Raw genomic sequence first — 24072 nt, 5'->3', positions numbered from 1 at the left:
GGATTGCTCTATGAGGAACCTAACCTGGAGATTCAGGCTGAAAAGGCTTTATTGGCCCTCTCTCAGGGGCATGATGAAGCGGAAGTATATTGTCAAAAATTTCGGAAATGGTCGGTGCTTACTCAGTGGAATGAGTGCGCCCTGGCTGCAAACCTCAGAGATGGTCTTTCTGAGGCCATTAAGGATATTATGGTGGGGTTCCCTGCGCCTACAGGTCTGAATGAGTCTATGACTATGGCCATTCAGATTGATCGGCGTTTACGGGAGCGCAAACCTGTGCACCAGTTGGCGGTGTCTTCTGAACAGGCACCTGAGACTATGCAATGTGATAGAATTCAGTCCAGAAGTGAACGGCAAAATTATAGGCGGAAAAATGGATTGTGTTTTTATTGTGGTGATTCAGCTCATGTTATATCAGCATGCTCTAAACGCACAAAAAAGGTTGATAAATCTTTTGCCGTTAGTACTCTGCAGTCTAAGTTCATTTTGTCTGTAACTCTGATTTGTTCACTGTCATCCATTTCCGTCGATGCCTATGTGGACTCGGGCGCTGCCCTGAGTCTTATGGGTTGGTCTTTTGCCAAACGCTGCGGTTTTAGTCTGGAGCCTCTGGAAGTTCCTATTCCTTTGAAGGGAATTGACTCTACACCATTGGCTATGAATAAACCACAGTACTGGACACAAGTGACCATGCGCATGACTCCCGTTCATCAGGAGGTGATTCGCTTCCTTGTACTGTATAATTTACATGATGTACTAGTGCTTGGTCTGCCATGGTTACAAACTCATAATCCAGTCCTGGATTGGAAAACAATGTCTGTGTTAAGCTGGGGATGTCAGGGGGTTCATGATGATGCACCTCTGATTTCAATTGCTTCATCTACTCCTTCTGAGGTCACTGCGTTTTTGTCTGACTATCAGGATGTTTTTGAGGAGCCTAAGCTCAATTCGCTCCCTCCTCATAGGGATTGTGACTGTGCTATAGAATTAATTCCTGGCAGTAAGTTCCCTAAGGGTCGTTTATTTAATCTGTCAGTGCCAGAGCATACTGATATGCGGAATTATATTAAGGAGTCCTTGGAAAAGGGACATATTCGTCCATCTTCGTCCCCTCTGGGAGCAGGTTTTTTTTTCGTGGCTAAAAAAGATGGTTCCCTGAGGCCTTGTATAGATTATCGCCTTCTGAATAAGATTACAGTCAAATATCAGTATCCATTGCCATTATTGACTGATTTGTTTGCTCGCATTAAGGGGGCTAGGTGGTTCACTAAGATAGATCTTCGCGGTGCGTATAATCTTGTGCGGATAAAGCAGGGTGATGAGTGGAAAACCGCATTTAATACGCCTGAGGGCCATTTTGAGTATTTGGTAATGCCTTTTGGACTTTCTAATGCTCCTTCAGTCTTTCAGTCCTTTATGCACAATATTTTCCGTGAATATCTGGATACGTTTATGATTGTGTATTTGGATGATATTTTGGTGTTTTCTGATGACTGGGAGTCTCATGTTCTACAGGTCAGGAAGGTGTTTCAAGTTCTGCGGGCCAATTCTCTGTTTGTGAAGGGCTCAAAATGTCTCTTCGGAGTCCAGAAGATTTCTTTTTTGGGGTACATTTTTTCTCCTTCTACTATTGAGATGGATTCCGTCAAGGTTCAGGCGATTTGTGACTGGACACAACCTACATCTGTTAAGAGTCTTCAGAAGTTCTTGGGTTTTGCTAATTTTTATCGTCGGTTCATTTCTAATTTTTCCAGTGTTGTTAAACCTTTGACTGATTTGACTAAAAAGGGTGCTGATGTTGCTGATTGGTCTCCTGCGGCTGTGGAGGCCTTTCAGGAACTTAAGCGCCGGTTTTCTTCTGCTCCTGTGTTATGTCAACCAGATGTTTCACTTCCTTTTCAAGTTGAGGTTGATGCTTCCGAGATTGGAGCGGGGGCGGTTTTGTCACAGAGAAGTTCCGATGGCTCGGTGATGAAGCCATGTGCGTTCTTTTCTAGAAAATTCTCGCCCGCCGAGCGCAATTATGATGTGGGTAATCGGGAGCTTTTGGCCATGAAGTGGGCATTTGAGGAGTGGCGTCATTGGCTTGAGGGTGCTAGACATCGTGTGGTGGTCTTGACTGATCACAAAAATCTGATTTACCTTGAGTCTGCCAGACGTTTGAATCCTAGACAGGCTCGTTGGTCGTTGTTTTTTTCTCGTTTCAATTTTGTGGTTTCATACTTGCCAGGTTCAAAGAATGTGAAGGCAGATGCTCTTTCCAGGAGTTTTGTGCCTGACTCTCCTGGAGACTCTGGGCCTACTGGCATCCTTAGGGATGGGGTAATATTGTCCGCCGTCTCCCCAGACTTGCGACGTGCATTGCAGGAGTTTCAGGCGGATAGACCTGATCGGTGTCCACCAGAAAGACTGTTTGTTCCGGATGATTGGACCAGTAGAGTCATCTCCGAGGTCCATTCTTCTGTGTTGGCTGGTCATCCTGGAATATTTGGTACTAGAGACTTGGTGGCCAGGTCTTTTTGGTGGCCTTCCTTGTCAAGGGATGTGCGCACCTTCGTGCAGTCTTGTGAAGTGTGTGCTCGGGCTAAGCCTTGCTGTTCTCGGGCCAGTGGGTTGTTGTTATCCTTGCCTATTCCGAAGAGGCCTTGGACGCACATTTCCATGGATTTTATTTCAGATCTCCCTGTCTCACAGAAAATGTCCGTTATCTGGGTTGTGTGTGACCGCTTTTCTAAGATGGTTCATTTGGTGCCCTTGCCTAAGTTGCCTTCCTCCTCTGAGTTGGTCCCTTTGTTTTTTCAGAACGTGGTTCGTTTGCATGGGATTCCGGAGAATATCGTTTCGGACAGGGGATCCCAGTTTGTGTCTAGATTTTGGCGGACGTTTTGTGCTAAGATGGGCATTAATTTGTCTTTCTCGTCTGCATTCCATCCTCAGACGAATGGCCAGACGGAGCGAACTAATCAGACCTTGGAAACTTATTTAAGATGTTTTGTTTCTGCTGATCAAGATGACTGGGTTGCCTTTTGTGCCACTGGCCGAATTTGCCCTTAATAATCGGGCTAGTTCTGCTACTTTGGTTTCTCCTTTCTTTTGTAATTCGGGGTTTCATCCTCATTTTTCCTCTGGTCAGGTGGAGCCTTCGGATTGTCCTGGAGTGGACGTGGTGGTGGATAGGTTACATCAGATTTGGAATCAGGTGGTGGACAATTTGAAGTTGTCTCAGGAGAAGGCTCAGCAGTTTGCTAATCGTCGTCGCCGCGTGGGTCCCCGACTTCGTGTTGGGGACTTGGTGTGGTTGTCTTCTTGTTTTGTCCCTATGAAGGTCTCTTCTCCCAAGTTTAAGCCTCGGGTCATCGGTCCTTATAAGATCTTGGAGATTCTTAACCCTGTATCTTTTCGTTTGGATCTCCCAGCATCGTTTGCTATTCATAATGTGTTCCATCGGTCGTTATTGCGGAGGTATGAGGTGCCCGTTGTTCCTTTGGTTGAGCCTCCTGCTCCGGTGCTGGTGGAGGGAGAATTGGAGTATGTTGTTGAGAAGATCTTGGATTCTCGTGTTTCCAGATGTAAACTCCAGTATTTGGTTAAGTGGAAGGGTTATGGTCAGGAGGATAATTCCTGGGTGGTCGCCTCTGATGTTCATGCGACTGATTTGGTCCGCGCCTTCCATAGAGCTCATCCTGATCGCCCTGGGGGTTCTCGTGAGGGTTCGGTGACCCCTCCTCAAGGGGGGGGGTACTGTTGTGGATTCTGTTTTTGGGCTCCCTCTGGTGGTTACAACTGGTACTGGGTGACTTTGGTGGGTTGCGGTCTCTGGTTTCCACCTGTCCATCAGTGGCTGGGTGTTTCCTATTTAACCTGGCTTTCCTGTCATTCCCTTGCCGGCTATCAATGTATCAGTGTGTGTCTCTGTTACCTGCTCCTAGGCCTTCAAGACAAGCTAAGTCTGTATTTCCCTGTTTCATGATTGCTTTCATGTTTTTTAGTCCAGCTTGCAGATATGTAATTCTCTGCTGCTGGTTGCTCTAGTGGGCTGAAATTACCACTCATGTACCATGAGTTGGCACATGAGTTCAAGTAATTTCAGGATGGTATTTTGAAGGGTTTTTCAGCTGACCGCGCAGTTCACCTTTTGTATCCTCTGCTATCTAGCTTAAGCGGGCCTCATTTTGCTGAATCTGTTTTCATAACTACGTTTGTGCCTTCCTCTCATTTCACCGTCATTATACGTGGGAGGCTGCTATCTCTGTGGGAATATTTCTCTGGAGGCAAGTGAGGTCTGTTATTCTTCTGATAGGGGAAGCTAGATCTCCGGCTGGCGCGAGACGTCTAGGGGCCCCCCAGGAACGTCCCCCGGCTACTGTTAGTTGAGTGTTGAGGTTCAGGATCGCGGTCAGCTCAGGTTCCATCACCCTAGAGCTCGTCCTGTTTTTGCCCGTGTTATGTTGACAAATTCCCTGCCATTGGGAATCATGACAGGTGTGCACAGGTGTCTTTTTATACTGATAACAAGTTTAAACAGGTGCCATTACTACAGGTAATGAGTGGAGGAAAGAGGAGACTCTTAAAGAAGAAGTTACAGGTCTGTGAGAGCCAGAAATCTTGATTGTTTGTTTCTGACCAAATACTTATTTTCCACCATAAAATGCAAATAAAATGATCAAAAAACAGACAATGTGATTTTCTGGATTTTTTTTTCTCAGTTTGTCTCCCATAGTTGAGGTCTACCTATGATGTAAATTACAGACGACTCTCATCTTTTTAAGTGGTGGAACTTGCACTATTGCTGACTGACTAAATACTTTTTTGCCCCACTGTATAGTGTGCATGCGGATATAGCTGTCAGTCACTGATGGGACCGCCCACTGGACTCAAAGTCCCTGAAAGAGCAGAAGTTTAAATGGTTAAAGCACAGGTTATACTGGATCTTTTCTCACAAAAAGTTGTAATCCTTCTGCTATAAATTGGTGCCTGCAGATAGGAAGGCATTTAAATGGTGACAGGTTCCCACTGAGAAGCGTAAATGAAGTGACTAGTTTAGCATCTTTTCAAAAGTTCTGTTCTGCCTGATATAAATCTTCAACAAATTATTGGTATAATTGTACTAGACATACACACTTTTCTAGTGTTAAGGCAGTTTTACACGATCCACGAAAATCAAAACCAGAAAGTGTTAAAAAGACTGGAAAATATCAAATGAGACTGTGATGAATACTCTAATGAATCTGCTCCCATACCTTTTCTCTATTGGCTGCCAGTGCAGTTGTGTTTCTGCCAAGTTCTAACACACACTAGTTATATACTGTATACCCATGGGAAATTATTCTGCTTCTCTCTTGCCACTGCTTTTATGTAACCATAAAGAACTGGTGTAAAGGGATTGCATGGCTCTACAAATGAGTGTTACGCAGATCGTAATGAGCAAAATGTGAGTCTACAGATCCTGTTATAACTCAACAAGGAATATTTATCAAGCTACATACACCGGAATTCTGGAGTAAATTGCAACAAAAATCTGTCTTTCATGACTCTCACCATATTTTTGATGTGTTTTACACACTTTTTCCAACTTGTTTAACTAAGGGAATGATTACACTAAAAAGGTGCATGGGTTATCATTGGACTCCATGTGCCCAAAAAAGTGGCTTTCGTTTTTGTTATGAATTAAGCCACATAATAGGTGGTGTAAGCTGAAGCTCTGAATCATTATACACCCCAGTCTCAATGAATGGTGAAATAAGGTGCACCTGATTCATTAAGAAGCACATGCCATTTAAAGGGAATCTGTCACTCCCTGGGACGTATATGACCTTTAAAAATGGGCATAGAGGTGATAGAAATGGTACACTAGTCCCACCTGTATGTCTCGTATTAGCTGTCTTGTTGTTGAGAAATCCTATATTCTTTCCTTATTCTATTGATTTCATCCAGGCTCCGGGACGTGAGGTGCCTGGAAGAAACCCCTGCCTCCTGTCCTCATTACAATACTACCCACCTCCCATGCACGTCAGTTGTGGAGCCGGAATCCCACATCTGCACCCTGTATTCCCTTCATAATACTTACTTTTTTCTCTCTTCCATGGGCACTTCATTCAGGGATCTTCTGCGCAGGTGCTGGCGACTTCCGCTCCAGTGACCTCCGGCTTCCGATCCAGTGCTCTCTCCACTTCCTCCCTGCATAGTCATAGCTACAGTACAGACCAAAAGTTTGGACACACCTTCTCATTTAAAGATTTTTCTGTATTTTCATGACTATGAAAATTATACATTCACACTGAAGACATCAAAACTATGAATTAACACATGTGGAATTATATACTTATCAAAAAAGTGTGAAACAACTGAAATTATGTCTTATATTCTAGGCTCTTCAAAGTAGCCACCTTTTGCTTTGATTACTGCTTTGCACACTCTTGGCACACTCTTGATGAGCTTCAAGAGGTAGTCACCGGGAATGGTTTTCACTTCACAGGTGTGCCCTGTTAGGTTTAATAAGTGGGATTTCTTGGCTTATAAATGGGGTTGGGACCATCAGTTGTGTTGTGCAGAAGTCTGGTGGATGCACAGCTGAATACTGAATAGACTGTTAGAATTTGTATTATGGCAAGAAAAAAAGCAGCTAAATAAAAAAAAGAGTGGCCATCATTACTTTAAGAAATGAAGGTCAGTCAGTCCGAAAAGTTGGGAAAACTTCGAAAGTGTCCCCAAGTGCAGTTGCAAAAACCATCAAGCGCTACAAAGAAACTGGCTCACATGAGGACCGCCCCAGGAAAGGAAGACCAAGAGTCACCTCTGCTTCTGAGGATAATTTTATCCGAGTCACCAGCCTCAGAAATCGCAGGTTAACAGCAGCTCAGATTAGAGACCAGGTCAATGCCACACAGAGTTCTAGCAGCAGACACATCTCTGCAACAACTGTTAAGAGGAGACTTTGTGCAGCAGGCCTTCATGGTAAAATAGCTGCTAGGAAACCACTGCTAAGGATAGGCAACAAGCAAAAGAAACTTGTTTGGGCTAAAGAAGACAAGGAATGGACATTAGACCAGTGTAAATCAGTGCTTTGGTCTGATGAGTCCAAATTTGAGATCTTTAGTTCCAACCACCATGTCTTTCTGCGACGCAGAAAAGGTGAACGGATGGAGTCTACATGCCTGGTTCCCACCGTGAAGCATGGAGGAGGAGGTGTGATGGTGTGGGGGTTCTTTGCTGGTGACACTGTTGGGGATTTATTCAAAATTGAAGGCATACTGAACCAGCATGGCTACCACAGCATCTTGCAGTGGCATGCTATTCCATCCGGTTTGCGTTTAGTTGGACCATCATTCATTTTTCAACAGGACAATGACCCTAAACACACCTCCAGGCTGTGTAAGGGCTATTTGACCAAGAAGGAGAGTGATGGGGTGCTACGCCAGACCTGAACCCAATCGAGATGGTTTGTGTGAGCTGGACCGCAGAGTGAAGGCAAATGGGCCAACAAGTGCTAAGCATCTCTGGGAACTCCTTCAAGATTGTTGGAAGACCATTTCCGGTGACTACCTCTTGAAGCTCATCAAGAGAATGCCAAGAGTGGGCAAAGCAGTCATCAAAGCAAAAGGTGGCTACTTTGAAGAACTTAGAATATAAGACATATTTTCAGTTGTTTCACACTTTTTTGTTATAATTATATAATTAGTATCTACTATATAATTGTCTAAGGGCACTTCCGTCTTTCTGTCCTTCTGTCGCGGTTATTCGTTCACTGATTGGTCTCGGCAGCTGCCTGTCATGGCTGCCACGACCAATCAGCGACGCGCACAGTCCGGAAAAAAATGGCCGCTCCTTACTCCCCGCACTCACTGCCCGGCGTCCGCATACACCCCTCCGCTCACACAGGGTTAATGGCAGCGGTAACGGACCGAGTTATGCCGCGGGTAACACACTCCGTTACCGCCGCTATTAACCCTGTGTAACCAAGATTTACTATTGATGCAGCCTATGCAGCGTCAACAGTAAAAGGATCTAATGTTAAAAAAAATAAAAAATCATTATATACTCACCTTCCGCTGCCTTTCCCGCTCCTCGCTACCCTCCGGTAACCGCTCTGTGCAAGCGGCAGATTCCGGTACCACTTAGCGCATGGCAGAAGGACCTGCCATGACGTCACGGTCATGTGACCGCGGCGTCATCACAGGCCCTCTGCGCCTGCGCGAACAAGACCTGCCATGACATCACGGTCATGTGACCGCGGCGTCAGCACACCCAGGGACCGCAAGCTGCAGCCTGTACTGCGCACAGGCGACAGAACTACAAGTATGGTGAGTATGTTGGAACTACAAGGGGACTTCGGATCGGAAGGTGAGTATGTTTATTTTTTTATTTTTTAACCTGTCACTTACGTGGCTGGGCAATATACTACGTCACTGGGCCACGTCACTGGGCAATATACTATGTCACTGGGCAATATACTAAGTGGTTCTGTGCTGTATACTACGTCACTGGGCAATATACTACGTCACTGGGCAATATACTACGTGGCTCTGGACAATATACTACGTCACTGGGCAATATACTACGTCACTGGGCAATATACTTCGTCACTGGGCAATACACTACGTGGCTCTGGACAATATACTACGTCACTGGGCAATATATTACGTAACTGGGCAATATACTACGTGGCTCTGGACAATATACTACGTCACTGGGCAATATACTACGTCACTGGGCAATATACTACGTCACTGGGCAATATACTACGTGGCTCTGGACAATATACTACGTCACTGGGCAATATACTACGTAACTGGGCAATATACTACGTCGCTGGGCAATATACTACGTGACTGGGCAATATACTACGTCGCTAGGCAATATACTAAGTGGCTGGGCAATATACTACGTGGCTGGGCAATATACTACGTGGCTGGGCAATATACTACGTGGCTGGGCAATATACTACGTGGCTGGGCAACATACTACGTGGCTGGGCAATATACGTCGCTGGGCAATATACTACGTGGCTCTGTGCTGTATACTACGTCACTGGCCAATATACTACGTGGCTCTGGACAATATACTATGTCACTGGGCAATATACTACGTGGCTGGGCAAATATACTATGTCACTCAGCAATATACTACGTGACTGGGCAATATACTACGTCGCTAGGCAATATACTACATCGCTGGGCAATATACTACGTGGCTGGGCAATATACTACGTGGCTGGGCAATATACTTTGTGGCTGGGCAATATACTACGTGGCTGGCCAATATACTACGTGGCTGGCCAATATACTACGTGGCTGGGCAATATACTACGTGGCTGGACAATATACTACGTGGCTGGCCAATATACTACGTGGCTGGGCAATATACTACGTAGCTGGACAATAAACTACGTGGCTGGACAATATACTACGTGGCTGGGCAATATACTACGTGGCTGGGCAATATACTACGTGACTGGGCAATATACTACATGGCTGGCCAATATACTACGTGGATGGCCAATATACTACGTGGCTGGCCAATATACTACGTAACTGGGCAATATACTACGTGGCTCTGGACAATATACTACGTAACTGGGCAATATACTACGTCACTGGGCAATATACTACATAACTGGGCAATATACTACGTGGCTCTGAACAATATACTACGTCACTGGGCAATATACTGTAACTGGGCAATATACTACGTCACTGGGCAATATACTACATGACTGGGCAATATACTACGTCGCTAGGCAATATACTAAGTGGCTGGGCAATATACTACGTGGCTGGGCAATATACTACGTGGCTCTGAACAATATACTACGTCACTGGGCAATATACTACGTAACTGGGCAATATACTACGTCGCTGGGCAATATACTACATGACTGGGCAATATACTACGTCGCTAGGCAATATACTACGTGGCTGGGCAATATACTACGTGGCTGGGCAATATACTACGTGGCTCTGTGCTGTATACTACGTCACTGGCCAATATACTACGTGGCTCTGGACAATATACTATGTCACTGGGCAATATACTACGTGGCTGGGCAAATATACTATGTCACTCAGCAATATACTACGTGACTGGGCAATATACTACGTCGCTAGGCAATATACTAAGTGGCTGGGCAATATACTACGTGGCTGGGCAATATACTACGTGGCTGGGCAATATACTACGTGGCTGGGCAATATACTACATGGCTCTGTGCTGTATACTACGTCACTGGCCAATATACTACGTGGCTCTGGACAATATACTATGTCACTGGGCAATATACTACGTGGCTGGGCAAATATACTATGTCACTCAGCAATATACTACGTGACTGGGCAATATACTACGTCGCTAGGCAATATACTAAGTGGCTGGGCAATATACTACGTGGCTGGGCAATATACTACGTGGCTGGGCAATATACTTTGTGGCTGGGCAATATACTACTTGGCTGGCCAATATACTACGTGGCTGGGCAATATACTACGTGGCTGGGCAATATACTACGTGACTGGGCAATATACTACGTGGCTGGCCAATATACTACATGGCTGGCCAATATACTACGTGGCTGGCCAATATACTACGTGAGCATACATATACTAGAATACCCGATGCGTTAGAATCGGGCCACCATCTAGTATAGTATATAATTCCTCATGTGTTAATTCATAGTTTTGATGCCTTCAGTGTGAATATACAATTTTTATAGTCATGAAAATACAGAAAAATCTTTTAATAAGAAGATGTGTCCAAACTTTTGGTCTGTACTGTATGTACACATGGTTCCTAGCGATGACTATGTAAGGAGAAAGTGGGGAGAGCACATTATAGTCATGTACAATGGAAGTCACAGAGACTCACCGGCACCTGTGCAGAAGATTCCTGAATGTAGTACCCATAAAAGAGAGGAAAAGGTACAGATTGTGGAGGGAGTGCAGGGTGCAGGTGCAGGATTCTGGGGCTAGAACTGATGTGCATAGGAAGGGATAGTATTATAATGAGGACAGGAGGCAGGGATTTCTTACAGGCAGCGAACACCAGTAAGAAATCATTAGCATACAGACAGAATATAAGATTTCTCAACAACAAGACCGCTAATATGAGGCATACAGGTAGGACTAGTGTAACAATTCTATTACCTGTATGCCCATATTAATAGGTCATATACGTCCCAGGAGGTGACAGATTCCCTTTAAATGGCATGTGATTCTTAATGATTCAGGGGCATCTTATCAGTGGTGTGTGCTTCAGAGACTGGTGTTTAAAGAGGTTCAACACAAAACTCACAAAGCCTATAATCCGTTTGTGGCCGAGAGTAGATCAATATGCCTCTCCCAATATTTTTGCCCAAATCTATAGGACAAATTAGGACACTCCAAAATACATACTGAACAAGAGAAAGGAGTATAAACATCCCAACACTCATATTAATAAAATATAAGTTCTATTATGACCAATAATATCAAATTACAAATATAGTACTAGCATGTATGCCAAAATAAGGTGTGGAGGAAACAAATGGTATACTGAGGAGCAGGAGAGAAATTCATTACATCCCTGGTGCTGCTAAAGATACAAAAATAACTAAGGACTCATAAGGCAGATACTATAATCCTATGTAGCTCCAAGGCTATTTGTTTCCTCCACACCTTATTTTGGCATACGTGCTACCGTGTTTCCCCGATAGTAAGACACCCCCCGATAGTAAGACGTAGTGGGGGTTTTAGTGGGGTCGGCTAATGTAAGACGCACCCCGAAAGTAAGACATAGTAAACTGTACGTTGGAAAAATATAAGCCATAGTACCGGTACCTTTTGCTGCATTACCGTATTTTTCCGCAGCCCGGAATCAGAGCTGGGAAACCACGTGGTCCCGATGATTAAGTGCAGTGAATATTCATTAGCGGCTCCCCGCCCACCGATCAGCTGAGCGGTGAGCCAAGAGCAGCAAATGAATACTGCACTTAAGCAGGGACACACATGGCTTCCTCAGCTGCTGATTCCTGCAGCAGCTAGGGAGATTTGTGTGTCCTGGGGAGGAGGCAGCACCAGCAGGGGCCAGGAGATCGCTGCATACCTGCCTGCCATGCTTGGAGGCCGAGTGTTGTGCACAAACAGGACCTGTGATGATGTCAGAAGTGGGCGGGCTGGAGTGTCACATGGCAGCTCAGAGCCCTCCCTCTTCCTGACATCATCACAGGTCCTTCAGGCTCCCCACTATAATCTGCAGCTTCCTCATAACCTGTGCTGTGGAAAGGCAACAGAGAGAGGTGAGTATATCCATATTTTTTATTTTAATTCTTTATTTTTTACATGAATATGGATCCCAGGGCCTGAAGGAGAGTTTCCTCTCCTTCAGACCCTGGGAACCATCCTGGATACCTTCCGATACTTGTGTCCCATTGACTTGCATTGGTATCGGGTACCTTTGAGTATCTGAAGGTATCGCTCAACACTACTTACGGCGCAATCGCAATATACGGCGCAATTTTCCAATATAAGACATACCCCGAAAGTAAGACATAGTGGGACTTTTGAGTGGTAAAAGAATGTAGGACACTGTCTTACTTTCGGGGAAACACGGTAGTACTATATTTGTAATTTGATATTATTGGTCGTAATAAAACTTATATTTTATTAATATGAGTGTTTAAAGAGGTTGTCCACTACTCAGCACCGGGTTCTCTCTGGTTGTCTTATAGTCAATAAATGGAGCAGTGGTGTACAGATGAGGAATTTCAGAGCCTTGATTACGATCTCACTTATGAGCAGGTTGTCATTAATCCTGTGGATGGGTTATAACTTGAAACTTTTAAACTTTGCAAAATATAACCCGTTAACTCCTCACCTGAACAAATTCACCATCAACATGATGGAATCCCATACTGTTAAATTGCAAATTCAGCTCCTGCACATCTTTCATTTAACTTTTTAATGTGGCAGCAAAATATATTAATAGAAAACATTTATATGTAATGTTTTTCAAAGTACTTGTATGTTTACCAGGCCGAACCTGCTGAATATAGCACATGATTAACATTGCAGTCATGTTAGGCCTATATTATCCCAATACCAGTCAGAAACAAGTTGCTCTGCTCAGATTACCAGCATCAGTAAGAAGCATGCTACCATATAACCCGCTCTACCTACAGCTTGTAATAGCTCAAACCACCCTCTGCTGTTACACTGGGTGAAATAGAGTATAATGCAATAACTGGCAAGGGACAGGAAAGACATCTACAGGGTTAATCAGAAGAGAAGTCAAAGTACAGGTGTCAGTTCAGAACACAAAGAATCAATCCCATAATATCATCATAAGGAGCAATAATTGGCAAGGTACAAGGGTGATTGAAAGAAATACTCCCATAAAAGCTTATATCCTCTAAAAATATATTGCAGTCATCATATTATATAGCACTGTGTACTTACAATTGCTCATTTTTTCTTTCTACCCAGATAATGCTTCTCTTTTCCATTGGGTCTATGACATCACATGATTAAACACTGACTAGCTATATCCTTCTAAGCTCTATGTAGAAACAGGAGGTCAGTTTTCCTTATGTGAGACATAAGTCAGAGCAAAAGTCCCTGGCAGGGGGGAGGAGGGATCAGCTTGGTCAGGAGGTGAAGAGAGGGATGACTCATGCAGGGAAAAGATACTTCATGTTTCTACATAGAGAAGAATTAGCTGGGTAGAAAGGCAAAATGTGCAATTGTAAGTACACAGTGCTGTATAATGTGATGACTGCAATATATTCAGAGGATAAAAACTTTGATGGGAGGAGGAGGGATTCTTTAAATACGGTGCCATATATCAGCTCCTGTGTTCGACTTAAAATAACTTCTCTCAAATTGCTCAAATCTGATTCCAGCCTAAATCGTCTTCAGGGGAAATAAAAAGTCATACACCCAAAATATTACTAACCTCTATGGTTTCTGCATGGTACAATATCAAGAAAGGCACAGGGCCAAGCCAAAGTTTGATCAGTGGAAGATGTCTCAGCGTCTCGGTGAATTCAATCATTTGCCGAAAGAAATCTGGAAAAAAAAAACATTTATTATAAGAGGCAAACAAATCCCAGACAGCCTGCTCTTGAAACAACTTCTATGAAGTAATTACTCTGTATCCTTCTACTGTCATTCAGGACTATTTATTCTTAAAAAACAAAATATGCACATTACCTGACCGAAACAGTAGCTAAAAAGGGAATCAATCAGAACTTGCCTAGATTTCCTTCCTGTGTTATATTTGGCCATATTCACAAAGCTTGTCTTGAAGTTTTACTTGGAAAATATTTTCCAATGCACTTTTTTTCACTTTTATTGTATTATAATATTGCAGATTACAATGCTCTCTGCAATGGTATGTTAAAATGAAAAAAAAAATGTATTATCAAACACTCCACTTAGGGAAATTGTGCTGTGAGTGTTATTGACTCCAATACTTAGAGATTACTGCAAATAATACAGTGTGAAAGTAGTTACCAACAGAACTTTCACACTGCAGCAAAAGTGTCGGCATGAAATCAAAAAGTAGTCTGGATAAGGCCATGTTGGTCATGCGCACTGCTTTCCAGACACAGTTATTATTTGCACAGATATACTGGTTTTGAATGAAAAATTTCCTGTTTTTTAGGTTTAACAATACACCACAAGTAGTGTTGAGCGATACTTTCCGATATCGGAAAGTATCGGAATCGGAAAGTATCGGCCGATACCGTCACAGTATCGGAATCCAATCCGATACCGATACCCGATCCCAATGCAAGTCAATGGGACGAAAATATCGGAATTAAAATAAACCCTTTATACACTTGTAGGTTCATTCTACATGAAGGAAAACAACTAAGAATAATGTAGGATGTATTGTGGGACGTGGCGGAGACATTAAAGGCACAGAGGTTTAGCCCAATCTAATAGAATAGCAGGATTTTTTTTTTTTTTTTATGACGTTCGGCGTTAGAAAGAATTTGACTATGTTATTTTTTTTTTTTATGTCAGATATTGATGTTTCACTACTTCCACGCCCTTCACCTTCTTTTTTACTTCTCCCACGCTTTCTTCTTCATTATCCTCATCATCAGCTTCTTTGACATCAACTTCTTCACCTTCTTCATCTTCTTCTTCATCTTCTACCTATTATTTTTTGGGTTACATTGTTCATATTCTTTTTATTTTACTATTATCTTCATCATATTCTACTTCTTCATCATATTCTTATTTGTGACAGGCATTCCCGTAGTTGTTATCTATAAAAGTTTGAAGATTACACCTTCCGTTCTGCCTGTCACAAAACAGTTACATTTGTCCGCGTTCAGTTTGGCCTGCAGCATCAGGCTTTATCCAGGGGCACCACGAGGAGGAACGGACTCACCCCCATACACTGCTTAGTCTTCTTCTGCTTATAATTTACATAATATTTTTTGCTCTGATATTTTGTGTTATGCTTAATGTCCTTCTGCTCTTTGTTCTGCAGCCTCTTGTTCTTCTGCTTCTCGGTCTTCCAGGTCGTCGTCGTCTCCAGGGTCGTCGTCTCCGGGGTCGTCGTCATCGGGGTCGTCTCCGGGGTCGTCGTCATCGGGGTGGTCTTCAGGGTCATCGTCTCCAGGGTCGTCGTCATCACGGTGGTTGTCGTCTCTGGTGTCGTCGTCATCTTAGGGGTGGTCTTCCGGGTCATCGTGTTTAGTCTCTTGAACTTGGAAATGCAGCAGAAGGTACAAGAAGGCTGAGAGAATGCCGAGAACCAGCTGATGGAACTGGAGCTCAGATGGCTACCCGAAGGTCCAAGAGCCAATGGAACGACCGAGGACCAGCTGACGTTACTGGAACCCGGTTACTAAGCAGGAGGTACCCGTGCTGAAAGCACTACCAAGGACCACCTGACGTTGGTGGAACTCAGATACCCAGAGGGAGGCACCTAAGCCAAAGGCTCTGCCCGGAACCAGCTGACGGTACTGGAACCAGGATGGGGAGCAGAAGGTACAAGAGCAAAAGACACTGCCGAGAACCAGCTGACGGTGCTGGAACCCGGATGGGTAGCCGAAGGTCCAAGAGCCAATGGAACTACCGAGGACCAGCTGACGTTACTGGAACCCGGTTACTAAGCAGGAGGTACCCGTGCCTGAAAGCACTACCAAGGACCACCTGACGTTGGTGGAACTCGGATACCAAAGGGAGGCACCTAAGCCAAAGGCTCTGCCCGGAACCAGCTGACGGTACTGGAACCAGGATGGGGAGCAGAAGGTACAAGAGCAAGTGTCTGCGTGGCTTTTGCAGGACACGATGCCGGCTGCACAGCAGGGGAACAGCTGGCGGTGCTGAACCCCACTGACACATTGGCTGGTGTTTTTCTCTGTGCAGCTAGCACATCTGGGCCCCAACTGGCGGTGTGTTAGAGCCCAGGGACAGCAGGAGAAGGAGGAGGAGCAGGAGCAGGGGGAGGGGAGTGTAGGCCGAAGCCTGCACTGGCGGCAGCTTTGGGTGTGTTGTGTCTGCGTGGCGGTCGCAGGACACGTTGCCGGCTACACAGCAGGGGAACAGCTGGCGGTGCTGGACCCCACTGACACATTGGCGAGGTGTTTGGCTCTGTGCAGCCAGCACTTCCGGACAGCAACGAGCGGTGTTGTAGCCCGGGCTCTGCAGGGGGAGCAGAGTGTAGGCCGAAGCCTACTTGAACCAATTTCAAAGGTAACCTTTAACCCCCCCTCAGGGGTTAGAAAGTAGAAGAGCCACAGCTTATGCAGCAGTAGTGCTGCGCAAGTCAAAGGTTGCTCTTGTAATTTTTCTCCTTGCACACGCTGAATGGAACACGTATAACATTTAGCCCTTTATACAGTCAAACTGTGTAATGGAGGCGAGAGTTCCCTTTGTAATGAGACGCAGCACAGATGTCAAGAATCCCACCTTGGTGCTGGGTGCAGCCTCCTGAGCGTTGTTATTTGCTGTACAGGAGTCTGCGCTGTCGTGTTATCCCCTGGCCTAGCGCCGTTAGCGCTGCCCATCTTCTGACATCATTTAATGTCGGCCGTTGCGGTTCGCGATGACCATGAATCCCAGCCCCGCAGTGTCTTAACATTGTTAAAACACTGCGGGGCTGGGATTCAGGGCCTGGCGCAGCACATATGTTCGCCTCTCACACGCGGGTCCTTACACCCGCTTCAGACTGTGCGGCGTCATCTGATCCCTTATCGCATGCCACGGCCATGAAGCCGCACAGTCCGAAGAAGGCGGAAGGAGAGGAGGGACAGGCGAACTGATGCACTGATCCTGCCCATCAATCACACCCTCGCAGTCCCAATAAATAAGACACCGAGGGGCGTTGTGTGGGTCAGGGCGGCCGCAGAGGCGCAGCCAGCCAAACAATGATGCCAGAAGACGGGCAGCGCTACCAAGGGGGTTGCAGCGTGTCATTACAAAGGAAAGTCACACCCCCGGGACGGTTAAATGGTCACACAGAGGACACATTTCAGACGTGTTTTCAGTTCCACATGTGCGAGGAGAATACGTTTCTGAGCCACCTTGCACACATGCAGCATTACCGCTGTACAAGGTGGCTGGATAACGTAAAAACGCCTGGGGGAGGGGGGACAGGTTCCCTTCAATTTCAGTTCTTGTGTCTGCGTGGCTTTTGCAGGACACGTTGCCGGCTGCACAGCAGGGGAACAGCTGGCGGTGCTGGACCCCACTGACACATTGGCTGGTGTTTTTCTCTGTGCAGCTAGCACATCTGGGCAAAAACTGGCGGTGTGTTAGAGCCCAGGGACAGCAGGAGGAGGAGCAGGAGGAGGAGGAGCAGGGGGAGGGGAGTGTAGGCCGAAGCCTGCACAGGCGGCAGCTTTGGGTGTGTTGTGTCTGCGTGGCTTTTGCAGGACACGTTGCCGGCTACACAGCAGGGGAACAGCTGGCGGTGCTGGACCCCACTGACACATTGGCGAGGTGTTTGGCTCTGTGCAGCCAGCACTTCCGGACAGCAACTAGCGTTGTTGTAGCCCGGGCTCTGCAGGTGGAGCAGAGTGTAGGCCGAAGCCTAATTGAACCGATTTCAAAAGTCACCTTTAACCCCCCCTCAGGGGTTACAAAGTAGAAGAGCCACAGCTTATGCAGCAGTAGTGCTGCGCAAGTCAAAGGTTGCTCTTGTAATTTTTCTCCTTGCACACGCTGAATGGAACACGTATAACATTTAGCCCTTTATACAGTCAAACTGTGTAATGGAGGCGAGAGTTCCCTTTGTAATGAGACGCAGCACAGATGTCAAGAATCCCACCTTGGTGCTGGGTGCAGCCTCCTGAGCGTTGTTATTTGCTGTACAGGAGTCTGCGCTGTCGTGTTATCCCCTGGCCTAGCGCCGTTAGCGCTGCCCATCTTCTGACATCATTTAATGTCGGCCGTTGCGGTTCGCGATGACCATGAATCCCAGCCCCGCAGTGTCTTAACATTGTTAAAACACTGCGGGGCTGGGATTCAGGGCCTGGCGCAGCACATATGTTCGCCTCTCACACGCGGGTCCTTACACCCGCTTCAGACTGTGCGGCGTCATCTGATCCCTTATCGCATGCCACGGCCATGAAGCCGCACAGTCCGAAGAAGGCGGAAGGAGAGGAGGGACAGGCGAACTGATGCACTGATCCTGCCCATCAATCACACCCTCGCAGTCCCAATAAATAAGACACCGAGGGGCGTTGTGTGGGTCAGGGCGGCCGCAGAGGCGCAGCCAGCCAAACAATGATGCCAGAAGACGGGCAGCGCTACCAAGGGGGTTGCAGCGTGTCATTACAAAGGAAAGTCACACCCCCGGGACGGTTAAATGGTCACACAGAGGACACATTTCAGACGTGTTTTCAGTTCCACATGTGCGAGGAGAATACGTTTCTGAGCCACCTTGCACACATGCAGCATTACCGCTGTACAAGGTGGCTGGATAACGTAAAAACGCCTGGGGGAGGGGGGACAGGTTCCCTTCAATTTCAGTTCTTGTGTCTGCGTGGCTTTTGCAGGACACGTTGCCGGCTGCACAGCAGGGGAACAGCTGGCGGTGCTGGACCCCACTGACACATTGGCTGGTGTTTTTCTCTGTGCAGCTAGCACATCTGGGCAAAAACTGGCGGTGTGTTAGAGCCCAGGGACAGCAGGAGGAGGAGCAGGAGGAGGAGGAGCAGGGGGAGGGGAGTGTAGGCCGAAGCCTGCACAGGCGGCAGCTTTGGGTGTGTTGTGTCTGCGTGGCTTTTGCAGGACACGTTGCCGGCTACACAGCAGGGGAACAGCTGGCGGTGCTGGACCCCACTGACACATTGGCGAGGTGTTTGGCTCTGTGCAGCCAGCACTTCCGGACAGCAACTAGCGTTGTTGTAGCCCGGGCTCTGCAGGTGGAGCAGAGTGTAGGCCGAAGCCTAATTGAACCGATTTCAAAAGTCACCTTTAACCCCCCCTCAGGGGTTACAAAGTAGAAGAGCCACAGCTTATGCAGCAGTAGTGCTGCGCAAGTCAAAGGTTGCTCTTGTAATTTTTCTCCTTGCACACGCTGAATGGAACACGTATAACATTTAGCCCTTTATACAGTCAAACTGTGTAATGGAGGCGAGAGTTCCCTTTGTAATGAGACGCAGCACAGATGTCAAGAATCCCACCTTGGTGCTGGGTGCAGCCTCCTGAGCGTTGTTATTTGCTGTACAGGAGTCTGCGCTGTCGTGTTATCCCCTGGCCTAGCGCCGTTAGCGCTGCCCATCTTCTGACATCATTTAATGTCGGCCGTTGCGGTTCGCGATGACCATGAATCCCAGCCCCGCAGTGTCTTAACATTGTTAAAACACTGCGGGGCTGGGATTCAGGGCCTGGCGCAGCACATATGTTCGCCTCTCACACGCGGGTCCTTACACCCGCTTCAGACTGTGCGGCGTCATCTGATCCCTTATCGCATGCCACGGCCATGAAGCCGCACAGTCCGAAGAAGGCGGAAGGAGAGGAGGGACAGGCGAACTGATGCACTGATCCTGCCCATCAATCACACCCTCGCAGTCCCAATAAATAAGACACCGAGGGGCGTTGTGTGGGTCAGGGCGGCCGCAGAGGCGCAGCCAGCCAAACAATGATGCCAGAAGACGGGCAGCGCTACCAAGGGGGTTGCAGCGTGTCATTACAAAGGAAAGTCACACCCCCGGGACGGTTAAATGGTCACACAGAGGACACATTTCAGACGTGTTTTCAGTTCCACATGTGCGAGGAGAATACGTTTCTGAGCCACCTTGCACACATGCAGCATTACCGCTGTACAAGGTGGCTGGATAACGTAAAAACGCCTGGGGGAGGGGGGACAGGTTCCCTTCAATTTCAGTTCTTGTGTCTGCGTGGCTTTTGCAGGACACGTTGCCGGCTGCACAGCAGGGGAACAGCTGGCGGTGCTGGACCCCACTGACACATTGGCTGGTGTTTTTCTCTGTGCAGCTAGCACATCTGGGCAAAAACTGGCGGTGTGTTAGAGCCCAGGGACAGCAGGAGGAGGAGCAGGAGGAGGAGGAGCAGGGGGAGGGGAGTGTAGGCCGAAGCCTGCACAGGCGGCAGCTTTGGGTGTGTTGTGTCTGCGTGGCTTTTGCAGGACACGTTGCCGGCTACACAGCAGGGGAACAGCTGGCGGTGCTGGACCCCACTGACACATTGGCGAGGTGTTTGGCTCTGTGCAGCCAGCACTTCCGGACAGCAACTAGCGTTGTTGGAGCCCGGGCTCTGCAGGTGGAGCAGAGTGTAGGCCGAAGCCTAATTGAACCGATTTCAAAAGTCACCTTTAACCCCCCCTCAGGGGTTACAAAGTAGAAGAGCCACAGCTTATGCAGCAGTAGTGCTGCGCAAGTCAAAGGTTGCTCTTGTAATTTTTCTCCTTGCACACGCTGAATGGAACACGTATAACATTTAGCCCTTTATACAGTCAAACTGTGTAATGGAGGCGAGAGTTCCCTTTGTAATGAGACGCAGCACAGATGTCAAGAATCCCACCTTGGTGCTGGGTGCAGCCTCCTGAGCGTTGTTATTTGCTGTACAGGAGTCTGCGCTGTCGTGTTATCCCCTGGCCTAGCGCCGTTAGCGCTGCCCATCTTCTGACATCATTTAATGTCGGCCGTTGCGGTTCGCGATGACCATGAATCCCAGCCCCGCAGTGTCTTAACATTGTTAAAACACTGCGGGGCTGGGATTCAGGGCCTGGCGCAGCACATATGTTCGCCTCTCACACGCGGGTCCTTACACCCGCTTCAGACTGTGCGGCGTCATCTGATCCCTTATCGCATGCCACGGCCATGAAGCCGCACAGTCCGAAGAAGGCGGAAGGAGAGGAGGGACAGGCGAACTGATGCACTGATCCTGCCCATCAATCACACCCTCGCAGTCCCAATAAATAAGACACCGAGGGGCGTTGTGTGGGTCAGGGCGGCCGCAGAGGCGCAGCCAGCCAAACAATGATGCCAGAAGACGGGCAGCGCTACCAAGGGGGTTGCAGCGTGTCATTACAAAGGAAAGTCACACCCCCGGGACGGTTAAATGGTCACACAGAGGACACATTTCAGACGTGTTTTCAGTTCCACATGTGCGAGGAGAATACGTTTCTGAGCCACCTTGCACACATGCAGCATTACCGCTGTACAAGGTGGCTGGATAACGTAAAAACGCCTGGGGGAGGGGGGACAGGTTCCCTTCAATTTCAGTTCTTGTGTCTGCGTGGCTTTTGCAGGACACGTTGCCGGCTGCACAGCAGGGGAACAGCTGGCGGTGCTGGACCCCACTGACACATTGGCTGGTGTTTTTCTCTGTGCAGCTAGCACATCTGGGCAAAAACTGGCGGTGTGTTAGAGCCCAGGGACAGCAGGAGGAGGAGCAGGAGGAGGAGGAGCAGGGGGAGGGGAGTGTAGGCCGAAGCCTGCACAGGCGGCAGCTTTGGGTGTGTTGTGTCTGCGTGGCTTTTGCAGGACACGTTGCCGGCTACACAGCAGGGGAACAGCTGGCGGTGCTGGACCCCACTGACACATTGGCGAGGTGTTTGGCTCTGTGCAGCCAGCACTTCCGGACAGCAACTAGCGTTGTTGGAGCCCGGGCTCTGCAGGTGGAGCAGAGTGTAGGCCGAAGCCTAATTGAACCGATTTCAAAAGTCACCTTTAACCCCCCCTCAGGGGTTACAAAGTAGAAGAGCCACAGCTTATGCAGCAGTAGTGCTGCGCAAGTCAAAGGTTGCTCTTGTAATTTTTCTCCTTGCACACGCTGAATGGAACACGTATAACATTTAGCCCTTTATACAGTCAAACTGTGTAATGGAGGCGAGAGTTCCCTTTGTAATGAGACGCAGCACAGATGTCAAGAATCCCACCTTGGTGCTGGGTGCAGCCTCCTGAGCGTTGTTATTTGCTGTACAGGAGTCTGCGCTGTCGTGTTATCCCCTGGCCTAGCGCCGTTAGCGCTGCCCATCTTCTGACATCATTTAATGTCGGCCGTTGCGGTTCGCGATGACCATGAATCCCAGCCCCGCAGTGTCTTAACATTGTTAAAACACTGCGGGGCTGGGATTCAGGGCCTGGCGCAGCACATATGTTCGCCTCTCACACGCGGGTCCTTACACCCGCTTCAGACTGTGCGGCGTCATCTGATCCCTTATCGCATGCCACGGCCATGAAGCCGCACAGTCCGAAGAAGGCGGAAGGAGAGGAGGGACAGGCGAACTGATGCACTGATCCTGCCCATCAATCACACCCTCGCAGTCCCAATAAATAAGACACCGAGGGGCGTTGTGTGGGTCAGGGCGGCCGCAGAGGCGCAGCCAGCCAAACAATGATGCCAGAAGACGGGCAGCGCTACCAAGGGGGTTGCAGCGTGTCATTACAAAGGAAAGTCACACCCCCGGGACGGTTAAATGGTCACACAGAGGACACATTTCAGACGTGTTTTCAGTTCCACATGTGCGAGGAGAATACGTTTCTGAGCCACCTTGCACACATGCAGCATTACCGCTGTACAAGGTGGCTGGATAACGTAAAAACGCCTGGGGGAGGGGGGACAGGTTCCCTTCAATTTCAGTTCTTGTGTCTGCGTGGCTTTTGCAGGACACGTTGCCGGCTGCACAGCAGGGGAACAGCTGGCGGTGCTGGACCCCACTGACACATTGGCTGGTGTTTTTCTCTGTGCAGCTAGCACATCTGGGCAAAAACTGGCGGTGTGTTAGAGCCCAGGGACAGCAGGAGGAGGAGCAGGAGGAGGAGGAGCAGGGGGAGGGGAGTGTAGGCCGAAGCCTGCACAGGCGGCAGCTTTGGGTGTGTTGTGTCTGCGTGGCTTTTGCAGGACACGTTGCCGGCTACACAGCAGGGGAACAGCTGGCGGTGCTGGACCCCACTGACACATTGGCGAGGTGTTTGGCTCTGTGCAGCCAGCACTTCCGGACAGCAACTAGCGTTGTTGGAGCCCGGGCTCTGCAGGTGGAGCAGAGTGTAGGCCGAAGCCTAATTGAACCGATTTCAAAAGTCACCTTTAACCCCCCCTCAGGGGTTACAAAGTAGAAGAGCCACAGCTTATGCAGCAGTAGTGCTGCGCAAGTCAAAGGTTGCTCTTGTAATTTTTCTCCTTGCACACGCTGAATGGAACACGTATAACATTTAGCCCTTTATACAGTCAAACTGTGTAATGGAGGCGAGAGTTCCCTTTGTAATGAGACGCAGCACAGATGTCAAGAATCCCACCTTGGTGCTGGGTGCAGCCTCCTGAGCGTTGTTATTTGCTGTACAGGAGTCTGCGCTGTCGTGTTATCCCCTGGCCTAGCGCCGTTAGCGCTGCCCATCTTCTGACATCATTTAATGTCGGCCGTTGCGGTTCGCGATGACCATGAATCCCAGCCCCGCAGTGTCTTAACATTGTTAAAACACTGCGGGGCTGGGATTCAGGGCCTGGCGCAGCACATATGTTCGCCTCTCACACGCGGGTCCTTACACCCGCTTCAGACTGTGCGGCGTCATCTGATCCCTTATCGCATGCCACGGCCATGAAGCCGCACAGTCCGAAGAAGGCGGAAGGAGAGGAGGGACAGGCGAACTGATGCACTGATCCTGCCCATCAA

At 47.9% G+C, this 24072-nt stretch overlaps 1 protein-coding gene across 1 annotated transcript in view; it reads right to left on the bottom strand.

Moving 5' to 3' along the window:
* Positions 1–24072, bottom strand: part of CYP4V2 (cytochrome P450 family 4 subfamily V member 2) — a 184876-nt gene that overhangs the window by 146988 nt on the left and 13816 nt on the right. The window contains exon 2 of the mRNA XM_077279636.1: positions 13921–14033. Coding sequence (XP_077135751.1) covers positions 13921–14033 — 113 coding nt within the window. The remainder of the gene's footprint in view (positions 1–13920; positions 14034–24072) is intronic.

The sequence above is a fragment of the Ranitomeya variabilis genome, chromosome 1 (genome assembly GCF_051348905.1).
Source record: "Ranitomeya variabilis isolate aRanVar5 chromosome 1, aRanVar5.hap1, whole genome shotgun sequence".
In the NCBI taxonomy this organism is placed as follows: Eukaryota; Metazoa; Chordata; class Amphibia; order Anura; family Dendrobatidae; genus Ranitomeya; species Ranitomeya variabilis.
The sequence above is the reverse complement of the archived record's forward strand: the minus strand, read 5'-3'. Positions and strand labels throughout refer to the sequence as shown.